The sequence below is a fragment of the Elephas maximus genome, chromosome 19 (assembly GCF_024166365.1).
Source record: "Elephas maximus indicus isolate mEleMax1 chromosome 19, mEleMax1 primary haplotype, whole genome shotgun sequence".
Lineage (NCBI taxonomy): Eukaryota > Metazoa > Chordata > Mammalia > Proboscidea > Elephantidae > Elephas > Elephas maximus.
The window spans coordinates 50,166,690-50,187,312 of NC_064837.1; the positions used below are offsets into that span (position 1 = coordinate 50,166,690).

The window sequence follows — 20,623 nt, forward strand, 5'->3', positions numbered from 1 at the left end:
TGTTATAGAGTTGCTTGAGATTGTACACCACGAGGCCAGAAAAAGTGAGGCCCAACAAGAAGCTCATCCACTGTAAAACCAGTTTTCACCGTAAAGCCTTTTTCAGCAACTTGCATTCAATTTCTTTTGCAAGACTTGTAGAGCGCACGCGCGGGCGGCTGGAGGGGGGGGGTGCCTCCTCGCGCCCCGTGAGCAGGCCACCAACGCCCTCTGCCGACGAAGGGCGGGAGCGCTCTGGGAGGAGTAAAGGTTTCCAGGCCTGAGGCTGGGCGAAGAAGCTAGCTTACCTATAGAGGGCGCCCGCCAGCGTGCAGAGCAACCCACTCTTGTCGGTCCTTCCTTAAGCATTTCCTGTCTGATCTCTATGATCCATCCGGCTGCGTAGTTAGAAGTTAGTGGAGCCTGATTTCCCGTAAACAAAAGAGACGTGCGCGACCCGGATGTGGAAGCTGGAGCCGGGCCGGAATAGCTCCGAGGTCCGGCAGTGCGGAGGCCAGGGGGTGCTGTAGCCATGGCTGTGGCTGTGGCCCTGGCGGGAGCCATAGCTGGGGCGGAGCCAGGCCCCGCGGAAGAACTCGCCAAACTCGAGTATCTGTCTTTGGTGTCGAAGGTTTGCACCGAGCTGGACAATCATTTGGGGATCAACGACAAGGATCTGGGTGAGTCCGGGGGAGGTTCGGGGCCTAGGGAAGCGGAAGCAGAAAGGAGGTTGATGGGCCGAGTGTGTAAAGTCTGTGTGTGTGTGTGTGGTCTCTTGGTCTCTCTCTGTCTGTCACAAGAGATTTTGGTCCACGGAACCTGCGGCCGTGGCCTTTGCTTGAGAATGACGATAACAGCAGCAGCAGCAGCAGCAGCATCCACGGTGATAATGTTAATGTCTGACATTTATTGGGTGCTCACTATGTCAGATAGTACCCTCAGCGCTTTATCTACTTTGTCTTATTTGATCTTCATACCAGGCTGTGAGGTAGTATTATGATCTCTGATTCTAGATAGAGAAGAAAGGCTCGGAGAATTTAAGTAATCCCCTCAAGATTACATATCCTGGTCTGGAATTCAGGTCTTTTTGAAGTCCGTGTCTCTGCTTTTAGCTGCGCTCTTGACTGTTCGTGTTATTCTGCTTCTCAAACACCAGTCGTTAGGGGTTTGGGGGCAGCTTTCCATCTGGGAAACCAAAAATGAGGAATCAGAAACAGTCAGGGTCCTAAAACAAGGCCATAGGACAGGAGGAATCTTTATGGTGAGAGGGGATGGACAGGATCTAGGACATGCGTGGAGGGATGCTTCATCCATTGAAACAGGCAGAAGGATAGATGGCCCGTGGTTCCAGATGCAAAGGTCTAGAAATTGATGGTAGGACTAGGAAGGGAGTTCATCTGACTTTTATTTTCTCGGAGTCCTGGTGTAGGACAATGCTAACCAAAAGGTGAGCAGTTTGAACCTTCCTACTAACTACGTTTTAACAAGATCCCTGGGTGATTCTTACGTAAGAGTACATCTACATTTTGTGTGTGTGTGTGTGTGTGGTAAGGGATCAGTTTTTTTTTGTTTTTATTTATTTATTTTAACTCTAAACTGTCATGGACGAATATTTTTGGAAAATACAATAAAAAGTGAATTAATAGGAAAATAAAATTTAAAAAGAATACTAGATATAAGCCCAGGTTTTTTGTTATTTGATGTAATAGATTTAAAATTTCTTCATCAAATTGCTGTAAAAGATCTTAAACACTTAGTGTCATATTCCGTTGTGGGCTGTAAGGAAGAGAGCACACTACAGTGCGAAACACTGATGAAGAGCTCTTAGCTTAGAGCTTGGCTGCGATGTTTAAATATAACAAAAATTTCTTTGCAGACATTTTAGCTTTATTCTTGTCCTTTTTGTCTGGTTTACTTTGAAAAAATAAAACAAAACAATATAGTTCTTCCCCTTCTTAGAAACCAAAAAATCAAATCCGTTACTACTGAATTCATTCCAACTCATAGCAACCATATAGGACAGAGTAGAATTGCCCTACTGGATTTCCAAAACTGTAAGTCTTCACGGAAGCAGACCGCCACATCTTTCTCCCATAGAGTGGCCAGTGGGTTTGTGGGTTTGAACCACTGACTTTTTGGTTAGCATTTGAGTACTTTAACCACTGCACCACCAGGGCCCCTTCCCCCACTTCTTTGAGCACCTGCTTATTTCCTAGCAAGTTGCTAACCTTTTTTTCTCATCTAGGGACTTTTTTTTTTTTTTTAATTTTATTGTGCTTTAAGTGAAAGTTTACAAATCAAGTCAGTCTGTCACACATAAGCCTATATACACTTTACTCCATACTCCTACTTACTCTCTCCCAATGAGTCAGCCCGCTCCCTCCTTCCAGTCTCTCCTTTCGTGACGATTTTGCCAGTTTCTAACCCTCTCTACCCTCCCATCTCCCCTCCAGACAGGAGACGCCAACACAGTCTCAAGTGTCCACCCGATACAAGTAGCTCACTCTTCATCAGCATCTCTCTCCAACCCATTGTCCAGTCCCTTCCATGTCTGATGAGTTGTCTTCGGGAATGGTTCTTGTCCTGAGCCAACAGAAGGTTTGGGGACCATGACCACCGGGATTCTTCTAGTCTCAGTCAGACCATTAAGTCTGTTTTTTTTATGAGAATTTAGGGTCTGCATCCCAATGTTCTTCTGCTCCCTCAGGGGTTCTCTGTTGTACTCCTTGTCAGGGCAGTCATCGGTTGTGGCCGGGCACCATCTAGTTCTTCTGGTCTCAGGATGATGTAAGTCTCTAGTTCATGTGCCCCCTTCTCTCTCTTGGGCTCATAGTTATCATGTGACCTTGGTGTTCTTCATTCTCCTTTGATCCAGGTGGGTTGAGACCAGTTGATGCATCTTAGATGGCCGCTTGTTAGCATTTAAGACCCCAGATGCCACACTTCAAAGTGGGATGTAGAATGTTTTCATAACAGAATTTATTTTGCCAATTGACTTAGAAGTCCCCTTAAGCCATAGTCTCCAAACCCCCGCCCTTGCTCCGCTGACCTTTGAAGCATTCAGTTTATCCAGCAAACTTCTTTGCTTTTGGACCAGTCCAGTTGAGCTGACCTTCCCTTTATTAAGTATTGTCCTTCCCTTCACCTAAAGTAGTTCTTATCCACTAACTAATCAGTAAATAACCCTCTCCCACCCTCCCTCCCTCCCCCATCTCGTAACCACAAAAGAATGCGTTCTTCTCAGTTTATACTATTTCTCAAGATCTTATAATAGTGGTCTTATACAATATTTGTCCTTTTGCATCTGACTAATTTACATCTACATTTTTGAAATGTAGATTTTGATTCAGTATATCTGGAGTGGAATGCAGATTCTCAACGGGGGGGTCTAACTGGAATGAACTGGTTCCAAGCCCTGGTTTCCTGCTGTGAGGGAGCTTACATTTTTCTCTATGTCTGGCTTCTTTTAAAGGAAACAGAGTTATTGAGATCTTCTAGTGTTAATTTAAATTGTTTCAATGCTAACCTAATCACGTACAAAAATGAAGTGAGGTAGAAACTCCATATTCTTATAGCTTTTATAACTGATGTGGAGGAATACTCCAAATTAGGTACCTGGCTGGAACAGGTTAGCTAACCCCGGTTTGCATCAAACTCCATATTGTTAACTAGACTCCATTTTTAATCAGACTTTAGCTTGACCAAAGCCTGTCTCTGTGTTCTTGACGTGATTTCTCTAAACTTAGCTAATAAGGGTGGAGGTGACAATATGGATGTTCCAGGAAGGGTTTGCTGATTTTAAGGGAGGTTATGATGTTTGTTCTTGCTACTCTTCCCTCCATTTTACTGCTAGTTATGCGCCACCCTTCCCCATTTTACCATATAAAAGGCTCACCTCTTCCTGGGAATGTTGGAGCACTTGGTAGTTTCCTCTCTGCCCTGTGTTTCCCCAATTCATGAATTGTATTACCCTCAATAAAACTCTTTGCTTTTACCTTTAATAGACTCAGAGACCTTACTCTTTGACAATAAAAACCCTAAAGAAATTTGCAAATAAGCTACAAATATGATTTTTATGTCATATGCAGAATTATAAAACCAAAAACATTAAAATAGTAACCTTAATTTACTGTGACAGTGTTGTTTTGTTGAAACTAAATTGCTAGGATTGAGTTTAATAACAGAATGTATGTATTTGCTTCTTTTATGTTTCATTTTTTGACTTAATTTTTTTTGTTGTTGTTGGGGAATGGTGAGGCCATCAGAAGTTAGCAAGAGTGACATAGTGGTTAAGTGCTACAACTGCTAACCAAAGGGTCGGCAGTTCGAATCCACCCGGCGCTCCTTGGAAACTCTATGGGGCGGTTCTACTCTGTCCTGTAGGGTCGCTATGAGTCGGAATCGACTCGACGGCACTGGGTTTGGTTTGGTTTTTTAGGCCTCAGATTGAGGTGGGAGGTGATGTTGCCAGAGCCTGAGAGGAGCCACAGTCACATCTGGAAATGTCACAGCAAGCAATTTGAGGGATAAATACCGATACCCTGGCTCCTCCATTCTCTCGCCCTCCGATCTTCCACTGGTGCCTCCCATTGGGCTGGCTTAATTCATTTTATTTTGACCATGATGAAATATCATTCAAATCAATGTCATTATTTTTCGTGTTTTCAGCAGTGAACTAACTTGTTTTTAATTACTAATCCTTTTTTAATAGCCCAATCAATTTGATGGAGCCCCATTTTATTCAGAAAAGTAAAAAAGCTAATACTGATTAATGACTGCAGATGCTTTGGGGTAGGTTTTTCTGAGCCTGGCATGCCTAGCACCATGAGATGGGACTCAGTTCTCCCTCTTTTCTCTGAAGAATGTGGACTCTGAAGTCAGATTTCCTGGGTTCCAATTCTGGTTCCACCAGTTACTATTGGGTAGGTCAGCTTCACAAACCCTCAGCTTCCTCATCTGTAAAACGGGGACAGTAATGGTACCTACCTATGAGGGTTGTTGTGAGGATCATGGGGATAATCCATGTAAAGCACTTAGCTTAGTGCCTGGCACAGAGGAGATGTTCAAAAACCACTGACATTGTTTTCATTAAATTGTTATTATGCATAGCCATGTATCCTGGTGGCATTTGGCTCAATGTCATCGAAAAGGTAAAGGCACATTCCAGCGCAGAAGTGGTATGGTAGGACTAGTTATAAGCGCATCATTCAGATCTTTCAGGTATACTTATGCCATTATTTTTTGGTAGGATTCGCAGCCCAACACAATCATAAAATTAAAAAAATTTTTTTTTGTGAAATTAGGTGTGAGGATTATCTCAGCACACGGTAAAATGCACTTCTCTCTTGAGCGTTTCTTAATAAATAGCTGTAATGTTAGAAATTTCAAGAACTAGGCAGATTTGTGGAGAAAAATTTATGGGGCAAGTGTGTCATCAACTTGGGGGTCGTACCACCCAGCAGCTGCTGTGCCCTCGTCTATAGATTGAGTTTGTCCTTCCAGAAACTGTGTGTGTGTCTGTGTGCATGTGTATGCGTGTGCTTTTACTTTTAGACATTCTCATGTCTAGGGTCTGTATGGCAGTGTGCCCAGCTAGTAGTTTTGTGAGAAGAAGGTACAATGATCTGTGGCAAATAGCGGGTCTTTCCCAGTTTAAACGCACTCATGGGCCTGGTGAACCATTTTGTAGTAGTATCTTCTCACTTATAAAAATTCACTAGCACGTTCATAGAAAATTAATTCTTTTTGACATATTTGAATCTTATTTCCTGTTCAAGTTGCCGTATCTTTCTTGTTCTAATTTCTTTTCTTGTTTGCAGCTGAATTCGTGATCAGTCTTGCTGAGAAAAATACCACCTTTGATACTTTTAAGACTTCTCTGGTTAAAAATGGTGCAGAATTCACGGTACGTGTATCTGGAGACTCGTGTTTTGTTTTACTGCCACTATCGAATCTAAAAATAGGGTTTTGATGTAGGAAAGAAAAAAATGGTACAAAGCAATCAAGTAAGCTATTAATTATGTAATGTCTTTGTACCACTAAGTCCTGGTGACACAGTGGCTAAGCGCTTGGCTACTAACCAACAGGTCAGTGTTTCAAACCCACCAGCTGCTCTGTGGGAAAAAGATGTAGTCTGTTTCTGTAAAGATTATAGCCTTAGAAACCCTATGGGACAATTTCTTTTCTGTCCTATAGGGTAGCAATGAGTTGAAATTGACAGCATCGGGTTTGGTTTTTAAGCAGTGATGCTGTAACCGAATTTCCTGTGACACCTTTCTAGGAAAATGGGGCAGAATTTTTGTCATTAAGTCTTTGTGGGTGTTTATATCTTGGTACTGTGAAAGCAGGAAGCCAGAAACAAGAGTCTGGCTTTGGAGGTAGTTCTGGGCCATGGGAAATAAAATGATTGAAGGGAGCTAAATGACTTTGCCCAAAGAGTCCTAAATACAGCTTTCTGTGAAGGCACTGTGCCATGTCCATGCTACATCAAATTGACACTCATTTGTTCGAACTACCCAAATTCAGGTGCATAACTATCCTTCTCCAAAGGGTATTCTTTGCTTTTTTCCTTTTCTAAGTATATTTAGACATTGATCAAGTGACTGGCAATTTTTGTTTTATATTTCTTTTCAAAGGATTCTCTTATTAGTAACTTGCTGCGTCTCATACAAACCATGCGGCCTCCAGCAAAGCCTTCTACTAGCAAAGGTGAGTAGAGCTTCCTGCTGAGCATTGTTCAGGTAGTGAGCAGCCAGTAAGTTGCATTTGTTTTCCTCCTAGCAGTTGCTAAGCAAGGAAATGTTCTGGTGAAAATTTTCAAATTAATTGAGATAAAGTTAAAATTGTAAGTCATAACCAAGTGAGCACTGCTGCACCCCCTCCCTGCCACATTCCCAGATACTCAGCCTGTTGAGGTCTTTGTGGTTGGTGTTTTTAGTAAGTTAGGTTACGTTTATAGTAATGTATATGATTAATGTATAACAAAAACGCCACATTTTTTGTTTGATGCAAATCTAACGTTGAAGTTGTTTTGTTAACTATTAAAAATGTTAAATACATTTTTTTTCTTTTTACCCTTTCATGTTTTTTAATGAAACAAGATCCAGTTGTTAAACCCAAAACCGAGAAAGAAAAGCTGAAGGAACTCTTCCCAGTCTTTTGCCAACCAGACAACCCTTCCGTTCGGGTATTGATAATGGTTTTGAGAATTTCTACTACTGTATGCTTTCCTTCCCTTTTATGTGTCTTGTTATTTGTTATATTAATTTTAAGTTTGTCTTTGTGTTATATATTGTTCAGAGTGAAAGCATTTGATTTTCAAATCACTCCTTGAGCAACTGTTATGAATAGAATACTGTTAAAGGGTTCAGGGAATGATATTCACGGGAAACGTCTTAGTTATCTAGTGCTGCTGTAACAGAAATACCACAAGTTGATGGCTTCAACAAAGAGAAATTTATTCTCTCATAGTCCAGTAGGCTACAAGTCCAAATTCAGGGCATCAGCTCCCGTAGAAGGCTTTCTGCCTCTGTTGGCTCTAAAGGAATATCCTTGTTATCAATCTTCCCTTGGTCTAGGAGTTTGTCAGGCGCAGGAACCCAGAGTCCAAAGGACGTGCTCTGCTCCCAGTGCTGCTTTCTTGGTGGTATGAGGTCCCCCACCCTCAGCTGCCTTCCTTTTCCCTTTATCTCTTGTAAGATAAAAGGTGTTTCAGGCCATACCCCAGGGAAACTCCCTCTACATTGGATCAAGGTTGTGACCCGGGTAAGGGTGTTACATCCCACTCTAATCCTGTTTAATGGAATCTAATCTTACTTACCTGATTAACCACAGGCAGAGATTAGGATTTATAACACATAGGAAAATTACATTAATCACATAAGGGAGGACAACCACACAATACTGGGAATTATGGCCTAACAAGTTGACACATATTTTTGGGGGGCGCAGTTCAATCCATGACAGGAAATAAGATTGGGAATTGTGGGAACCAGCAGTTAGGGATATAAAATAGGTATGAAATAACTTAAGGTTCTGGAACAGATGGCCGATGTGTGAAATTAGATTTTTTGTTTCATTACGTGTTAGGAGGTCTAATTTTTGAAGTGTTTTGATTTTTTATTTTGTCTTAGCAAATGTTTATCAAATACATACTATATGCCAATACTGTTCTAAGTGCCAGAGATACAGCAGTGTACAAAACAGACAAGAGTTCCTGCCTTCTTGAAGATTACATTTCTAGTGTTGGGGGTTGGGGATGCGGACAGGAAATAAACATGTAGATAGCCTGGTGGGGAGGAGACAGGCGATAAATAAATAAGTCTATATTGCCAATGGAAACCCTGGTGGCGTAGTGGTTAAGTGCTACGGCTGCTAACCAAAGGGTCGGCAGCTCAAGTCCGCCAGGTGCTCCTTGGAAACTCTATGGGGCAGTTCTACTCTGTCCTGTAGGGTCGCTATGAGTCGGAATTGGTTCGATGGCACTGGGTTTTTTCTGGGATGTTGCCGATATTGTTAAGGACTACGGAAAGACATAAAGCAGGGTAAAGGGGGAAAGGAGAGCAAAAAGAGGGTTGCTTTTAAAAAGTTTTTTAGGATCTGTGTTCCTTTCATAATCATCACTTGCATGCTTTCACAGGAGGGGTGGCTAATTCTGAATTGTCTCCTATAGGTTATATTAAGGATTAAAGAGGATTTGCCAAGTGTAGAAGTAACTTCCCAGAGCCTTTGCTCATTCTTTCTGCCCTGTTTTGAATTGTGTTGGAAATTGCTACCCCTCTTCTGCTTCCTTCACATAAGTGGTCTGTGACATAGGGGCTGTTAGATTGGTAGGCAAACCTGAAGTACAGATTCCTGATTGATACTTTCCCCCTCTCCTGACTCTGCTGGCCCTGCCACTGTAGACCATGTTGGATGAGGACGACGTGAAAGTCGCTGTGGACGTCCTGAAAGAACTGGAAGCCTTAATGCCCAGCGCAGCAGGCCAGGAGAAGCAGAGAGACGCTGAGCACCGGTTTGTCCTTGGAGTTCTTTGGAAGTTTAAGATATCAAGGGTGATAGGTGAATTTTGTGGACTAGCCAAGCAAAATTTTGGGCGAGTTTACAGAATCTGGACTGGCCATGCATTATATTCTTGGATCAGATTTTATTGTTCTCTGCCGAAAAGGTTTATGCAGCAAATGCTAAGATATTCAGAAGATAGAAACCTGGGTTGAAAGGGACTGAATATGAATATGACCTGCAGGGATGTCATAACCAAAAACCAAAAACCAAACACAGTGCTGTCGAGTTGCTTTTGACTCATAGTGACCCTATAGGACTGAGTAGAACTGCCCCATAGAGTTTCCAGAGAGTGACTGGTGGATTTGAACTGCTGACCCTTTGATTAGCAGCCATGGCACTTAACCACTACGCCACCAGGGTTTCCAGGGATGTCATAGCTGTTGAAATTCAAGTTAATTCAGTACTTAGTGAGCAACTAGCGTGTGCATGGCACTGTGCCAAGTGCCTGAGTATGCAAAGATGAAATTGCGCTCATTTCTTTTTCAAACTGGTACTTGTTGCTTTGTTAGGGACAGGACAAAGAAGAAGAAGCGGAGCCGAGATCGAGACAGAGACAGAGAGCGGGACAGAGATAGAGACCATAAGCGGAGACACCGGTCCCGTTCTCGATCACATTCCAGGACCCGGGAGAGGAATAAAGGGAAGTCTAGATATCGGTCCAGGAGTAGAAGTCAGAGTCCCCCCAAAGACCGCAAGGACCGGGACAAATATGGGGAGAGGAGTCTGGACAGATGGCGGGATAAGCATGTGGACCGCCCTCCCCCTGAGGAGCCCGCCATCGGGGACATTTACAATGGCAAAGTTACCAGCATCATGCAGTTCGGGTGCTTTGTGCAGCTGGAGGGACTAAGGTAACAGCTGGTGCTCCTCATTCGTGCTGGTGATGGGCACAGTTTCTTTTATCACGAGATTTTCACGTTCCGAAAAGTTTTTATAATTGATGATACTTTAGTCAAGGCAGCCATACAAGTTTGTTTTGAATTTGACCTTTTATTTGAAATATGAATGAATTCACATTTATTTTTTGCTCTGTCTTCAGGACATCTGCCCTTTTGCCAGTTGAGACATGATAATTTGTCCCATAATTTCTTTCCTTTGGAAGGGTGATCATGCAGTTTTATTATTTGATCAACTTCTTGGTACTTTCCTCTTCAGTTTAAGACAATTTCCTCTTGTTCACTTCCAACAAGAGTGGAAATAGATTGGGAAAAGGCATTTTTAGACATGTTCTATATCTGCCATCTGTCTCTGTTCCTCAGGAAGCGGTGGGAAGGGCTGGTGCACATTTCTGAGCTCCGGCGAGAAGGCCGAGTAGCCAATGTGGCGGATGTGGTGAGCAAAGGCCAAAGGGTTAAGGTCAAAGTGCTGTCCTTCACCGGGACCAAGACTAGCCTGAGCATGAAGGTAGGTGATATGTCCAGCCTTTTTCCACATTCGAAGGCCAAGGAAACGTAAAAGGACAGCAGTTGAGCTAGCACCCTTGTCTTTGCGCCTTAGGATGTAGACCAAGAGACTGGAGAAGATCTGAACCCAAACCGACGACGAAATCTTGTTGGGGAGACCAATGAGGAGACCTCAATGCGGAATCCTGACAGACCCACTCACCTGTCCCTCGTCAGTGCCCCTGAAGTAGAGGATGACTCGCTAGAGCGCAAGCGCCTCACCCGCATCTCTGACCCAGAGAAGTGGGAGATCAAACAGGTTGGGACCTTAACCTTTGTACCCGTGTGGTCATTCAGCCTGTAGCATAGCAGCTAAGAATACAGGCCCTGGAGCATGATGGCCTGTGGTGACTTCTGACTACTCGCTAGCTGCGTAGTCTTGAGTCAGATTACTCTACCTCTTTGTATATAGTGTTCTCATCTGTAAAATGGGGATGATGGTGGTAGTGTAGGGATTAAACGAGTTAATAAAATTGAAGTGCTTAGGTCGGTACCTGCCGTATGGTAAATGCTATGTAAGTGCTCCTTGTTTTCACCGTTCTTCAGTAAATATCTGAGAACCATGGTGTGGCAGGGACCATGCTAGATGCCAGGGCTATCAAGATGAATGTGTCATGGTTCCTACCCTTGAGGACCCAAAGTCAAGTGGAACAGACATCTAAACAAATAATTGTGAAGGGTTACATAAGAAATGGGCAGAGTGCTCTGGAAACAAGGGAAGGTGCAGATAACTCTTCCTAGGGATGAGGCTTTGAACCCGTACTTTTTGGCACCATGGTGTAGTGCCCTCCAGGAATGGCGTATATGACATTTGAGGCCCTGCCTCCTGGGTCAGAGGAGAAAAACCCTTGGTTTCCTGCAGGAAACCTCTGTACCCACTCTCCTACAAGAGAAGAGCTTTAATCCTAGTGGGTTACAAATGCTGCCTTCTGTTTGTCTAGATGATTGCTGCCAATGTCCTTTCCAAAGAAGAGTTTCCAGACTTTGATGAAGAGACAGGCATTCTCCCTAAGGTGGATGATGAAGAAGGTAACTAGCCACTTGTATTGAGTGGAGTAATAGATCTGGAGGATAATTGGCAAGTTGAGCCATTGGACTGGGTGGTTGATTTGTAGTTTAACCCAGTGGTTAGTAATCATTAGTTCTCACCAGTCATCTCAAAGAGCAAGAGTCCCTCCATGATGGAAGCAAAAAGTTCATTTTTCCCACACATGTTTATATGTTTACGGGAATCTTGTGATACTTATTGCTTATAAGGAGTTTTAAGGATATGAAAAGTTGTATTTTTGAGACTAAGTTAAAAATTTTTTTGTTGTAAAAATATAACCAGCAGAACATATATCAGTTCAAACATCTCTACATGTATAGTTCAGTGACCTGGATTACGTTCTTTGTACATCCATCCTCAACCCCCTTTTCTGAGTTGTTTCTCCTCCATTAGCATAAACGCACTGCCCCATAAGTTTCCTATCTTTTCAGTTGTTGTCACTTCAGTCTCATATAGATAGTTCTTAAGAGAGTGTAATGCTCAAGGCAGGTATTTTTTATTAGTTAAGGTTTAAAGATTATCTCAGGGCAATAATTTCAGGGGTTCATCCAGCCTCCATGACTTCAAAAAGTCTGAAGTCCATAAGAGTTTGAAATTCTGTTCTACATTTCCCTCCCCTTTTAATCAGGATTCTTCTATAGACTCTTTGATCAAAATGTTCAGTAATGATAGCCAGGTACCATCTAGTTCTTGGTCTCATGGCAAAGGAGACAGTTATTCATGGAGGCAATTAGCCGCACATTCCATATCCATCTATTCCTGTCTCTTCTTCCTCTGTTGCTTCAAGTGAATAGAGACCAATTATTCTGCCTTAGATGGCCGGTTTTAAGACCCCAGGCACAACCAATGAACTAGAAGATAGAACAGAAGCATTAAACATGTTACTAGGCCAATTTATAACTGGAGTGTTTGGGAGTAAATTTGATTTCATATTCTTAGTAATTCTGAAAACACTGAATCCATCCGATTACCTCTGAGTTGCCCTGGGAACAAAGATTTTTTTAAACCGTGAAGTCTTATAATAGAGCACATGTAATTGGTAGAACAAAAATAAATGACCACCTACATACCCACTACCAGCTTATGAAGTAGAACTTTACCAGAGCTTCGAAGCCCCTATATGACCCCCTGATTAGCTCTTCCTTCCTCTTCCTCTGGGTAACTTCTGTGTTGATCATCCCCTTTTCTTTGGAGTTTTGCAGTGTTTAATTGATCTGTTTTTGAACTCATATAAATGAAATCATCTTATGTGTGTTCTTTTTCCTTCTTTTGGACTCACCAACATGCTTTTGATATTTGTCCATGTTGATTTTTATAGCTGTGTTTCGTTTGTTTTCACTCCTGTAGAGTCTTCCAGTACATAAACGTACTGTTATCTATTTTACTTTTGATGGACATGTGGATGGTTTCCGCTTTTTGTTTTTAATTCATGAATAATGCTATTGTAAAATTTTTATCTCTTCTTAATACATGGGAGAATGACTAGTTAGTAGGAAATGTGTGTTCTGCTTTCCCAGGCAGTTCCAAATTGTTTTCCAAAGTTTTTGTATCAATTTATACACCTTCCAGAAGTGTAAGAGAGTTCCTGTGCTCTACATCCTTGCCAACACTTGATATTTTCCAACTTAATTTTTTTTTTTTTTGGCCAATCTATTGTGGGCTAAGGATTATTCCATAATGAAGTTGCATGGCAAATGATTTGGTACCATTTAGAGTGTCAGAACAGCGTTTTCTACAGATTTGCCTTCTTTTGAAAGTACCTGTGATCAGTTTTGGGGCTGGAACACAAATGCCCTAGAGATGTATGGGGACAAGTCATCTGTGTTAGAGTTTCACTTGCATTACTGTCCTTTTGACCTTGGGAGGTATGCTGGTGCCCATGGATATGAATTGTTTTGGTGAAAATAATTGGTCATTTCTTTTTTGTTTTTGCTGATTCTTCTTTTGGGGGAACTTTTAGATGAGGACCTTGAGATCGAACTGGTTGAGGAAGAGCCTCCATTCCTAAGAGGGCACACCAAGCAGAGTATGGACATGAGCCCTATTAAAATCGTCAAGGTGAGAAATACTGGGACTCAAACTGGAAATGTCAAGTAGACTTGCATGCTAAGATTCCATTCTGATGTTACTTTTTCCTTTGTCGCCCTAGAACCCAGATGGCTCCCTCTCCCAAGCAGCCATGATGCAGAGTGCCTTGGCTAAAGAAAGGCGGGAACTCAAGCAGGCCCAGCGGGAAGCTGAGATGGATTCTATTCCCATGGGACTCAACAAACACTGGGTTGATCCTTTGCCTGATGGTAGGACCCTGGGAGGGGGATGTGAACTTTTAAAAAACACCTGCTCCTTCCCATTCACAGGGAAGGGGGCTATGTCAGCTCACACCAAAAGTTTAGCTTCGGCTTTGGTGTTTTGATTTTCCCATTCAGTTAAAGCATTTCTTTTGTTTTTTTGAACATGCGATTAAAACCAAAAATGTTTTGAAACCCTAGTCAAATCATTAGACTGGCTGAATTTTTCTCCCAAATAACTTAAAAATTTTTATTCTAAACGTAATACAACTTTGAAACTTCCTCTTTCATAGAATTCTTTGACAGTTCAGTAAGTATTAACAATCACTGGATACAGGCATTCATTTAACAAATACTTATTAATTTGTGGTAGGCAACTGAGGATACAGCTGTAAATTAAAACAGACATGATTCCTGCTTTTTGAGGCTGACAGTTTAATGCGGGAGATGACTGTTGAATAATACTCGAGTAATTAAATTATGATTAGTGCTGTATGAAGGAATATAGGTAGTATATGTTGAGACCTGAAGGGTAAGACTTAAGCCTGTCAAAATGGTAGAGGGACAGGGGTTAGGGAGAATGTGTCAGGCTGAGAAATAGCCTGTGCTGGGCCATGAGGTGAGAAAGAGCCTAATGCATTCAAGGAACTGAAGGAAGACCAGTGTGGCTGGAGTACAGACAGTCAAGGGCACAGTGGTGGGAGGTAAGGCTAGAATGGCAGGCCAAGGCTTTGCCGATAGCATTAGGAATTTGGGGCTCAATTCTAAGTGCACTGGAAAGTGTTGAAAAGTTCTAAGCAGGGGAGTGACATGATTAGAGTTCATTTCTAAAGGATTATTCAGGGTGTCCCTCAGAATGGCTCACTTGTTTCGTTAATAGATATAAATATATTTTCATAGCTGTTTTTTTGCCATCAAACTTGTAAAATTTTTGCACACCCTAGAGAGCCACTAAAATTCTCCTCTTTCTTTTGCTTCTCACAGCCACGAATTCCAGGGTTAACCTAGAAAACATTATGCTAGATGAAGAAGCCAGACACAAAAGACCACATATTGGATGATTCCATTTATATGGAATGTCCGGAATAGGCAAATCCATAGAGACAAAAAGTAGGTTAGTGGTTGCCAGGACCTGGACAGAGAGGGGAATGGGTTTGAGGTATGTTCATGGGTATGGAGTTTCTTTCTGGGGCAATAAAAATAAACTAAAATTGGGTAATGGTGGCTGTACAACTTTGTGAAGATACTAAAGGCCACTGAATTGTACACTTTGAAATGGTTAAAACAGTGAATTTTATTTATGGGAATTTTATCTCAGTTAAAAAAAAAGAATCCCAGGGTTTACAGAATGTCAAATGATCAACCTTTCACTTCCCTCAACTGACCTTCACTTTTTTTAAATTGGGAAACATCACACATATGGAGCACTACTTGTTACGGCCTGTCTCCGTCTTCCTGCCCTTACTCCCACTTCCATACTGTTTTCTTCACATAATTTGTTCCTCTGAGTACCCTTCCTTGGTCAAGGCTCAGATTGAACCGAAATAATGTGTAGTGTCCACCTGCCATTTTGTTGTTTTCCCTTGTGGCATTTGCTTTTTTCCTTGTGGTTTGAGGAAAATACTAAGTTGCCTGTTTTCCTTCCCAGCGGAAGGCAGGCAGATTGCTGCCAACATGAGGGGTATTGGGATGATGCCCAATGACATTCCTGAGTGGAAGAAACATGCCTTTGGGGGCAACAAAGCGTCTTATGGGAAAAAGACCCAGATGTCAATCATTGAGCAGAGGGAGAGCCTGCCCATCTACAAACTTAAGGAACAGCTGGTCCAGGTGAGAAGCCTTTTACGATGTATTGATTCATGGGAGGGGGCTCTCAAAGAGGATATGACATTTTTAATGGCAGTTAGCTGGACAGGCGTGTGCGTATTTGAAATGGCTTTCCAAAAGGGGTAGGAAAAAAACAAAAAATATCTAGATTAAAAAAAAAAGTATGTTAGTCTACAGTTTTTTTTCCTATGAGGAAGTAAATCTGTTTGAACCAGTGGACCCTGGAGCGGGTCCAGGCGGACCGAGTACTGTGTTAGATGGACCAGTGGCTCTGGTCACTTAGAATGGGGATACGCAGCCAGCAGATCCATATAGGCAAGGACTTTGCTTCAAATATTTTTTTTTCATATTATGGAGAGATCTGATTTTAAGACCACTAAACCTTCCCGAAGGCAAGCAAGTTTACTAGTTTCCAGTGAATCTTTTCAATGAGATCTTAAACAGATATAAGCAAGCACAAATATATATGTGGACACACACACTCATATGCATATTTATTTTTTTGTTTATGTATACTCTGTACATTTATAGATTGTAGTGTATTACATACACTGTTCTGTATTTTTTTCCACTTAATGATATCTCTGAGACCGCTCTACATCCTTTTTTTTTTTTAATGCCTTTTTAGTGCTTCAGTATGTGGGTGTGCTCTTGTGTTTTTAATTAGTCCCGTATTAATAGACATATTGGTTGATTTCAGTCCTTTGCCATCACAAATAGCACCGACATAAAATTGGAAATAAAAAGTAAGCTGATCTTTTGGGGAGAGGTACTGGAGATTTGGGAGTGATAGTGGGAAGGAACACTTTTTATTTACTGTTGAATTTTTAAACCATGCAATAACTTGAAAAAGTATATGGTCAGATATATTTGGGTGGTGCTTTATGCTGTTAGCATCATTTTTATGTTTTTATGAATTTAAGAAAACCAGTAAATGTTCTTTAAAAAATAAATTTGAGGCAGTTAAAAAAAAAGATTAATGATAAAGTTTTTAATTTAAGTTACACATGCAATTAAAGAAAATAGAAAGAGCAGGAAAATTATTTAAAGTCCCATTGCTCATAAAAAATTACTGTTAACACTGTTAGCATTTTTCCCCAGGATTCTTTTCTATGCATCCTTAAAAATAATTTAAACCCTAGTTGTTGGAAGGAGACTCCAGAGGAGTGTGTAGCAGATTTAATGACCGTATTTATATTCTGTGGTTATTAGGCTGTCCATGACAATCAGATCCTGATTGTTATTGGAGAGACAGGATCTGGGAAGACAACGCAGATCACCCAGTACCTAGCGGAGGCAGGCTACACGTCCAGGGGCAAGATCGGATGTACCCAGCCCAGAAGAGTGGCAGCCATGTCAGTGGCCAAAAGAGTGTCAGAGGAGTTTGGTTGTTGCTTAGGCCAAGAGGTAAGTAGGTGCTGAAGCTGCTGTAGAAATGCCAGAAAAAAAATCGTGAAGAGTCCACATCTCTTTATTTATGTAGTGGGACTAATACTGCCTTTTTATTAGATTTCTCCTGAGGGAGAAAGGGTTCTCGGTTAAGTAGCAAATGGTGATGTCATTGTCATCATTGGTCTGTTCAGGGACAAGCTCAAGCCAGACTTTACTATGAGGAAATCACTGCACATCTTGGTTAAATTCTTGTCTAGTAGGATTATGGGGGAGACCCTGGTAGCATAGTGGTTAAGAGCTATAGCTGCTAACCAAAAGGTTGGCAGTTCGAATCCACCAGGCGCTCCTTGGAAACCGTATGGGGCGGTTCTACTGTGTCCTATAGGGTCGCTATGAGTCGGAATCGACTTGATGGCAACAGGTTTGGTTGTTTTTTTTTTTTTTAGGATTATGGGCAGTAATCTGACTGGGCAGACATCTTGTCTGGAGACCCCTGATAATTGCAGAAAGGAGAGATGGGTATCACTGAGATTTTCTCCTGCTCTGTTTTAGGTGGGCTACACTATCCGATTTGAGGACTGCACCAGCCCCGAAACAGTCATCAAGTACATGACGGATGGGATGCTGCTCAGAGAGTGCCTGATTGACCCCGACCTCACTCAGTATGCGATCATCATGTTGGACGAGGCACACGAGAGAACCATTCACACTGACGTGCTCTTTGGATTGTTGAAAAAGGTAACTAGGTGCTCTTTCGTGACCCTCTACCTGTTGGAAGTGGAATTCCAGGAGTTGAGTTTGAGAACTTGTGCCTCTTTGGGTAGACCTTATTCACAAACCACTCACATTTCCATTTAGACGGTTCAGAAACGGCAGGACATGAAGCTGATTGTCACCTCAGCCACCTTGGATGCAGTGAAGTTTTCTCAGTACTTCTATGAAGCTCCCATTTTCACCATCCCGGGCCGAACTTACCCAGTAGAAATACTGTACACAAAGGAACCCGAGACAGATTATCTGGATGCCAGCTTGATCACTGTCATGCAGATCCACTTAACAGAGCCACCAGGTGAGGGGAAAGGGCATTCATTTCTCTCAGGCCAAAAGTGCTAGTGTAGCTATCTTTATCACTAGTCTTTTTAAAAAACGTCTTTTAAGTAGTGTTCTATCTCAGCTTCCATGTTTGAAATGGTGGTAGTAAAAACATTAATATTTTCGCAACAATAAAATATAAAATGCCAGTAGTGTGCAGGGTTTAAACACATCTATTTAAACATGGGCAAATAATAACCACTTGGTAGTGGTGGGAATGTATGTATTTTCTATTATTTGGAGTTCTGTTAACATCACTGTAGCCTTTGTTTGGAGCACACGCGCATATGTCTCTCTCTTTCTCTCTCATACACACACACAGCTAGAAGGTAAATTAATGCCTCTGTTCTGTCTGTAGGTGATATCCTGGTCTTCTTGACGGGTCAGGAGGAGATCGATACTGCTTGTGAGATCCTGTATGAGCGAATGAAATCCCTGGGACCTGATGTTCCCGAGTTAATTATCCTCCCGGTGTACTCTGCCCTTCCCAGTGAGATGCAGACCCGAATCTTTGACCCTGCTCCACCTGGCAGCAGAAAGGTAACGCTGGGCAGAAGTGAAGGTCCCTCATGCCCTGAAAGCAGGAGGGGTATGCTGCTGGCCATATGGGAATTGCTTAAGGGGTGTGCAAGTCTTGTTTTTTATGTTTCAGAGATTAGTCCAGCAAGTTTTTTTTGAGAAGTGGGGATCTTGTGTGTGGACCCTGCTCTCCTTCCTCTCTTTTCCTTCAGTCAGCAAATATTTTCTGAGCATCTACCATGTTTGGGCTAGGCACCAGTCTTCGGTGGGGCACACACAGTAGACAGGCCTGTAACAGTAGTGAAAAGGCTACCGGACCTGTGGATACCCAGCAGGGGAGCACCGCACCCAGACTTCTTAGAGGAAATAAGGATCTAAGCTAGTCCTGAGAACTTTCCAGAATTCAGCTAGGCAAGGAGGGCAGGAGGATGTACATTTGGAGGAGACAGAGCAGTCTGTGATGGCCTGAGGCAAGAGAGCACACAAGGCCAGTTTAGGGAGCCATGTAGTTCCTTCCAGTGGCTGGATTGGAGTGCCTGAGTAGGTATATGAGACAACAGGGTAGGAGACAGATGGGTTTTTTATTGGGGTATGTTGTTGTTGTTAGATGCTGTCGAGTCGGCTCTGACTCACAGTGACCCTATGCACAACAGAATGAAACGCTGCCCAGTCCTGCGCCATCCTTACGATTATTTTTATGCTTGAGCTCATTGTTGCAGCCACTGTGTCAGTCTACCTCGTTGAGGGTCTTTCTCTTTTCCGCTGACCTTGTACTCTGCCAAGCATGATGTCCTCCTCCAGGGACTGATCCTTCCTAACAGTGTGTCCAAAGTATGTAAGATGCAGCTCGCCATCCTTGCTTCTAAGGAGCATTCTGGTTGTACTTCTTCCAAGACAGATTTGTTTGTTCTTTTAGCAGTCCACGGTATATTCAATATTCTTTGCCAACACCACAATTCAAAGGCGTCAACTCTTCTTCAGTCTTCCTTATTCATTGTCCAGCTTTCACATGCATATGATGTGATTGAAAATATCATGGCTTGGGTCAGGCGCACCTTAGTTTTCAGGGTGACATCTTTGGGGTATAGTTCCTGTATAATATATGTTCACCCTTATAAAACTCACCCTTTTAAGTGTACAATTCAGTGGTTTTTAGTATATTTACAAAATGCAACCATCACTACAGTCAATTTTAGGACATTTTCATTACCTCAGGAAGAAACCCTGTACCCTTTTAGTGGTAACACCCATCCCACCTCTGCTCAGTCCCTGGAAACTCCTAATTTACTTTCTGTGTATTGATTCGCCTATTCTGGATGTTTCATATAAGTGGAATCATATATGGTCCTTTTGATTGGCGTCTTTCACTGAATATGTTATCACGTTTCATTCATGTTGTAGCGTGAATGTGATATCGAGTCTTCGTTTCTTTTTGCCAAATGATTTCCTTTGTATGGCTGTACCACATTTTGTTTATCTGTTCATCAGTTGGTAGTCGTTTGGGTTGTTTCCACGTTTTGGCTGTTGTGAGTGATGCCGCTGTGAAGATTCTTCTACGGGTTGTTGTGTGGACATGATTTCATTTCTCTTGGGTGTATACCTAGGAGTGGAAGACAGATGACTTTGAATAACATGAAAGAGTTAGAATGAACAGGACATGGTGGGTGCCTGGAGGGGGAGGGGAAGAAGGAAGGGAGAAGTCAGGAATGACTCCCAGATTTCTGGCTTGGGCAGCTGGGTGGAGGATGGTGCTGAGGAGGAACACATGGGAGGCAGAGCAGACATGGGGAAAAAGATGGTGGATTCCTCCGCTGTTCTATTCTTGATGATTGGACTTCTTTCCAAGCAAGGTTTCTGCAGCTTTGTAGCAGGTCTCAGCCTTTCAGGGCTGGTAAGATCCTGGCATGATGCGAGATGTTCTGGTGCCTCCTAGCAATGATTTTTCTAAGCAATTGTGTTTTATTAGCTGAACC

At 42.3% G+C, this 20,623-nt stretch overlaps 1 protein-coding gene across 1 annotated transcript in view; it reads left to right on the forward strand.

Moving 5' to 3' along the window:
• The first annotated feature begins 423 nt into the window (after window positions 1–423).
• DHX8 (DEAH-box helicase 8) overlaps window positions 424–20,623 on the forward strand; it is a 31,253-nt gene continuing 11,053 nt past the window's right edge. Inside the window, exons 1-16 of the mRNA XM_049860068.1 lie at window positions 424–659; window positions 5,799–5,884; window positions 6,615–6,687; window positions 7,080–7,165; window positions 8,883–8,992; window positions 9,552–9,893; window positions 10,302–10,446; window positions 10,540–10,743; window positions 11,426–11,513; window positions 13,493–13,590; window positions 13,682–13,829; window positions 15,469–15,650; window positions 16,860–17,054; window positions 17,592–17,777; window positions 17,898–18,108; window positions 18,490–18,671. Coding sequence (XP_049716025.1) covers window positions 512–659; window positions 5,799–5,884; window positions 6,615–6,687; window positions 7,080–7,165; window positions 8,883–8,992; window positions 9,552–9,893; window positions 10,302–10,446; window positions 10,540–10,743; window positions 11,426–11,513; window positions 13,493–13,590; window positions 13,682–13,829; window positions 15,469–15,650; window positions 16,860–17,054; window positions 17,592–17,777; window positions 17,898–18,108; window positions 18,490–18,671 — 2,484 coding nt within the window. The 5' untranslated portion in view covers window positions 424–511. The remainder of the gene's footprint in view (window positions 660–5,798; window positions 5,885–6,614; window positions 6,688–7,079; window positions 7,166–8,882; window positions 8,993–9,551; window positions 9,894–10,301; window positions 10,447–10,539; window positions 10,744–11,425; window positions 11,514–13,492; window positions 13,591–13,681; window positions 13,830–15,468; window positions 15,651–16,859; window positions 17,055–17,591; window positions 17,778–17,897; window positions 18,109–18,489; window positions 18,672–20,623) is intronic.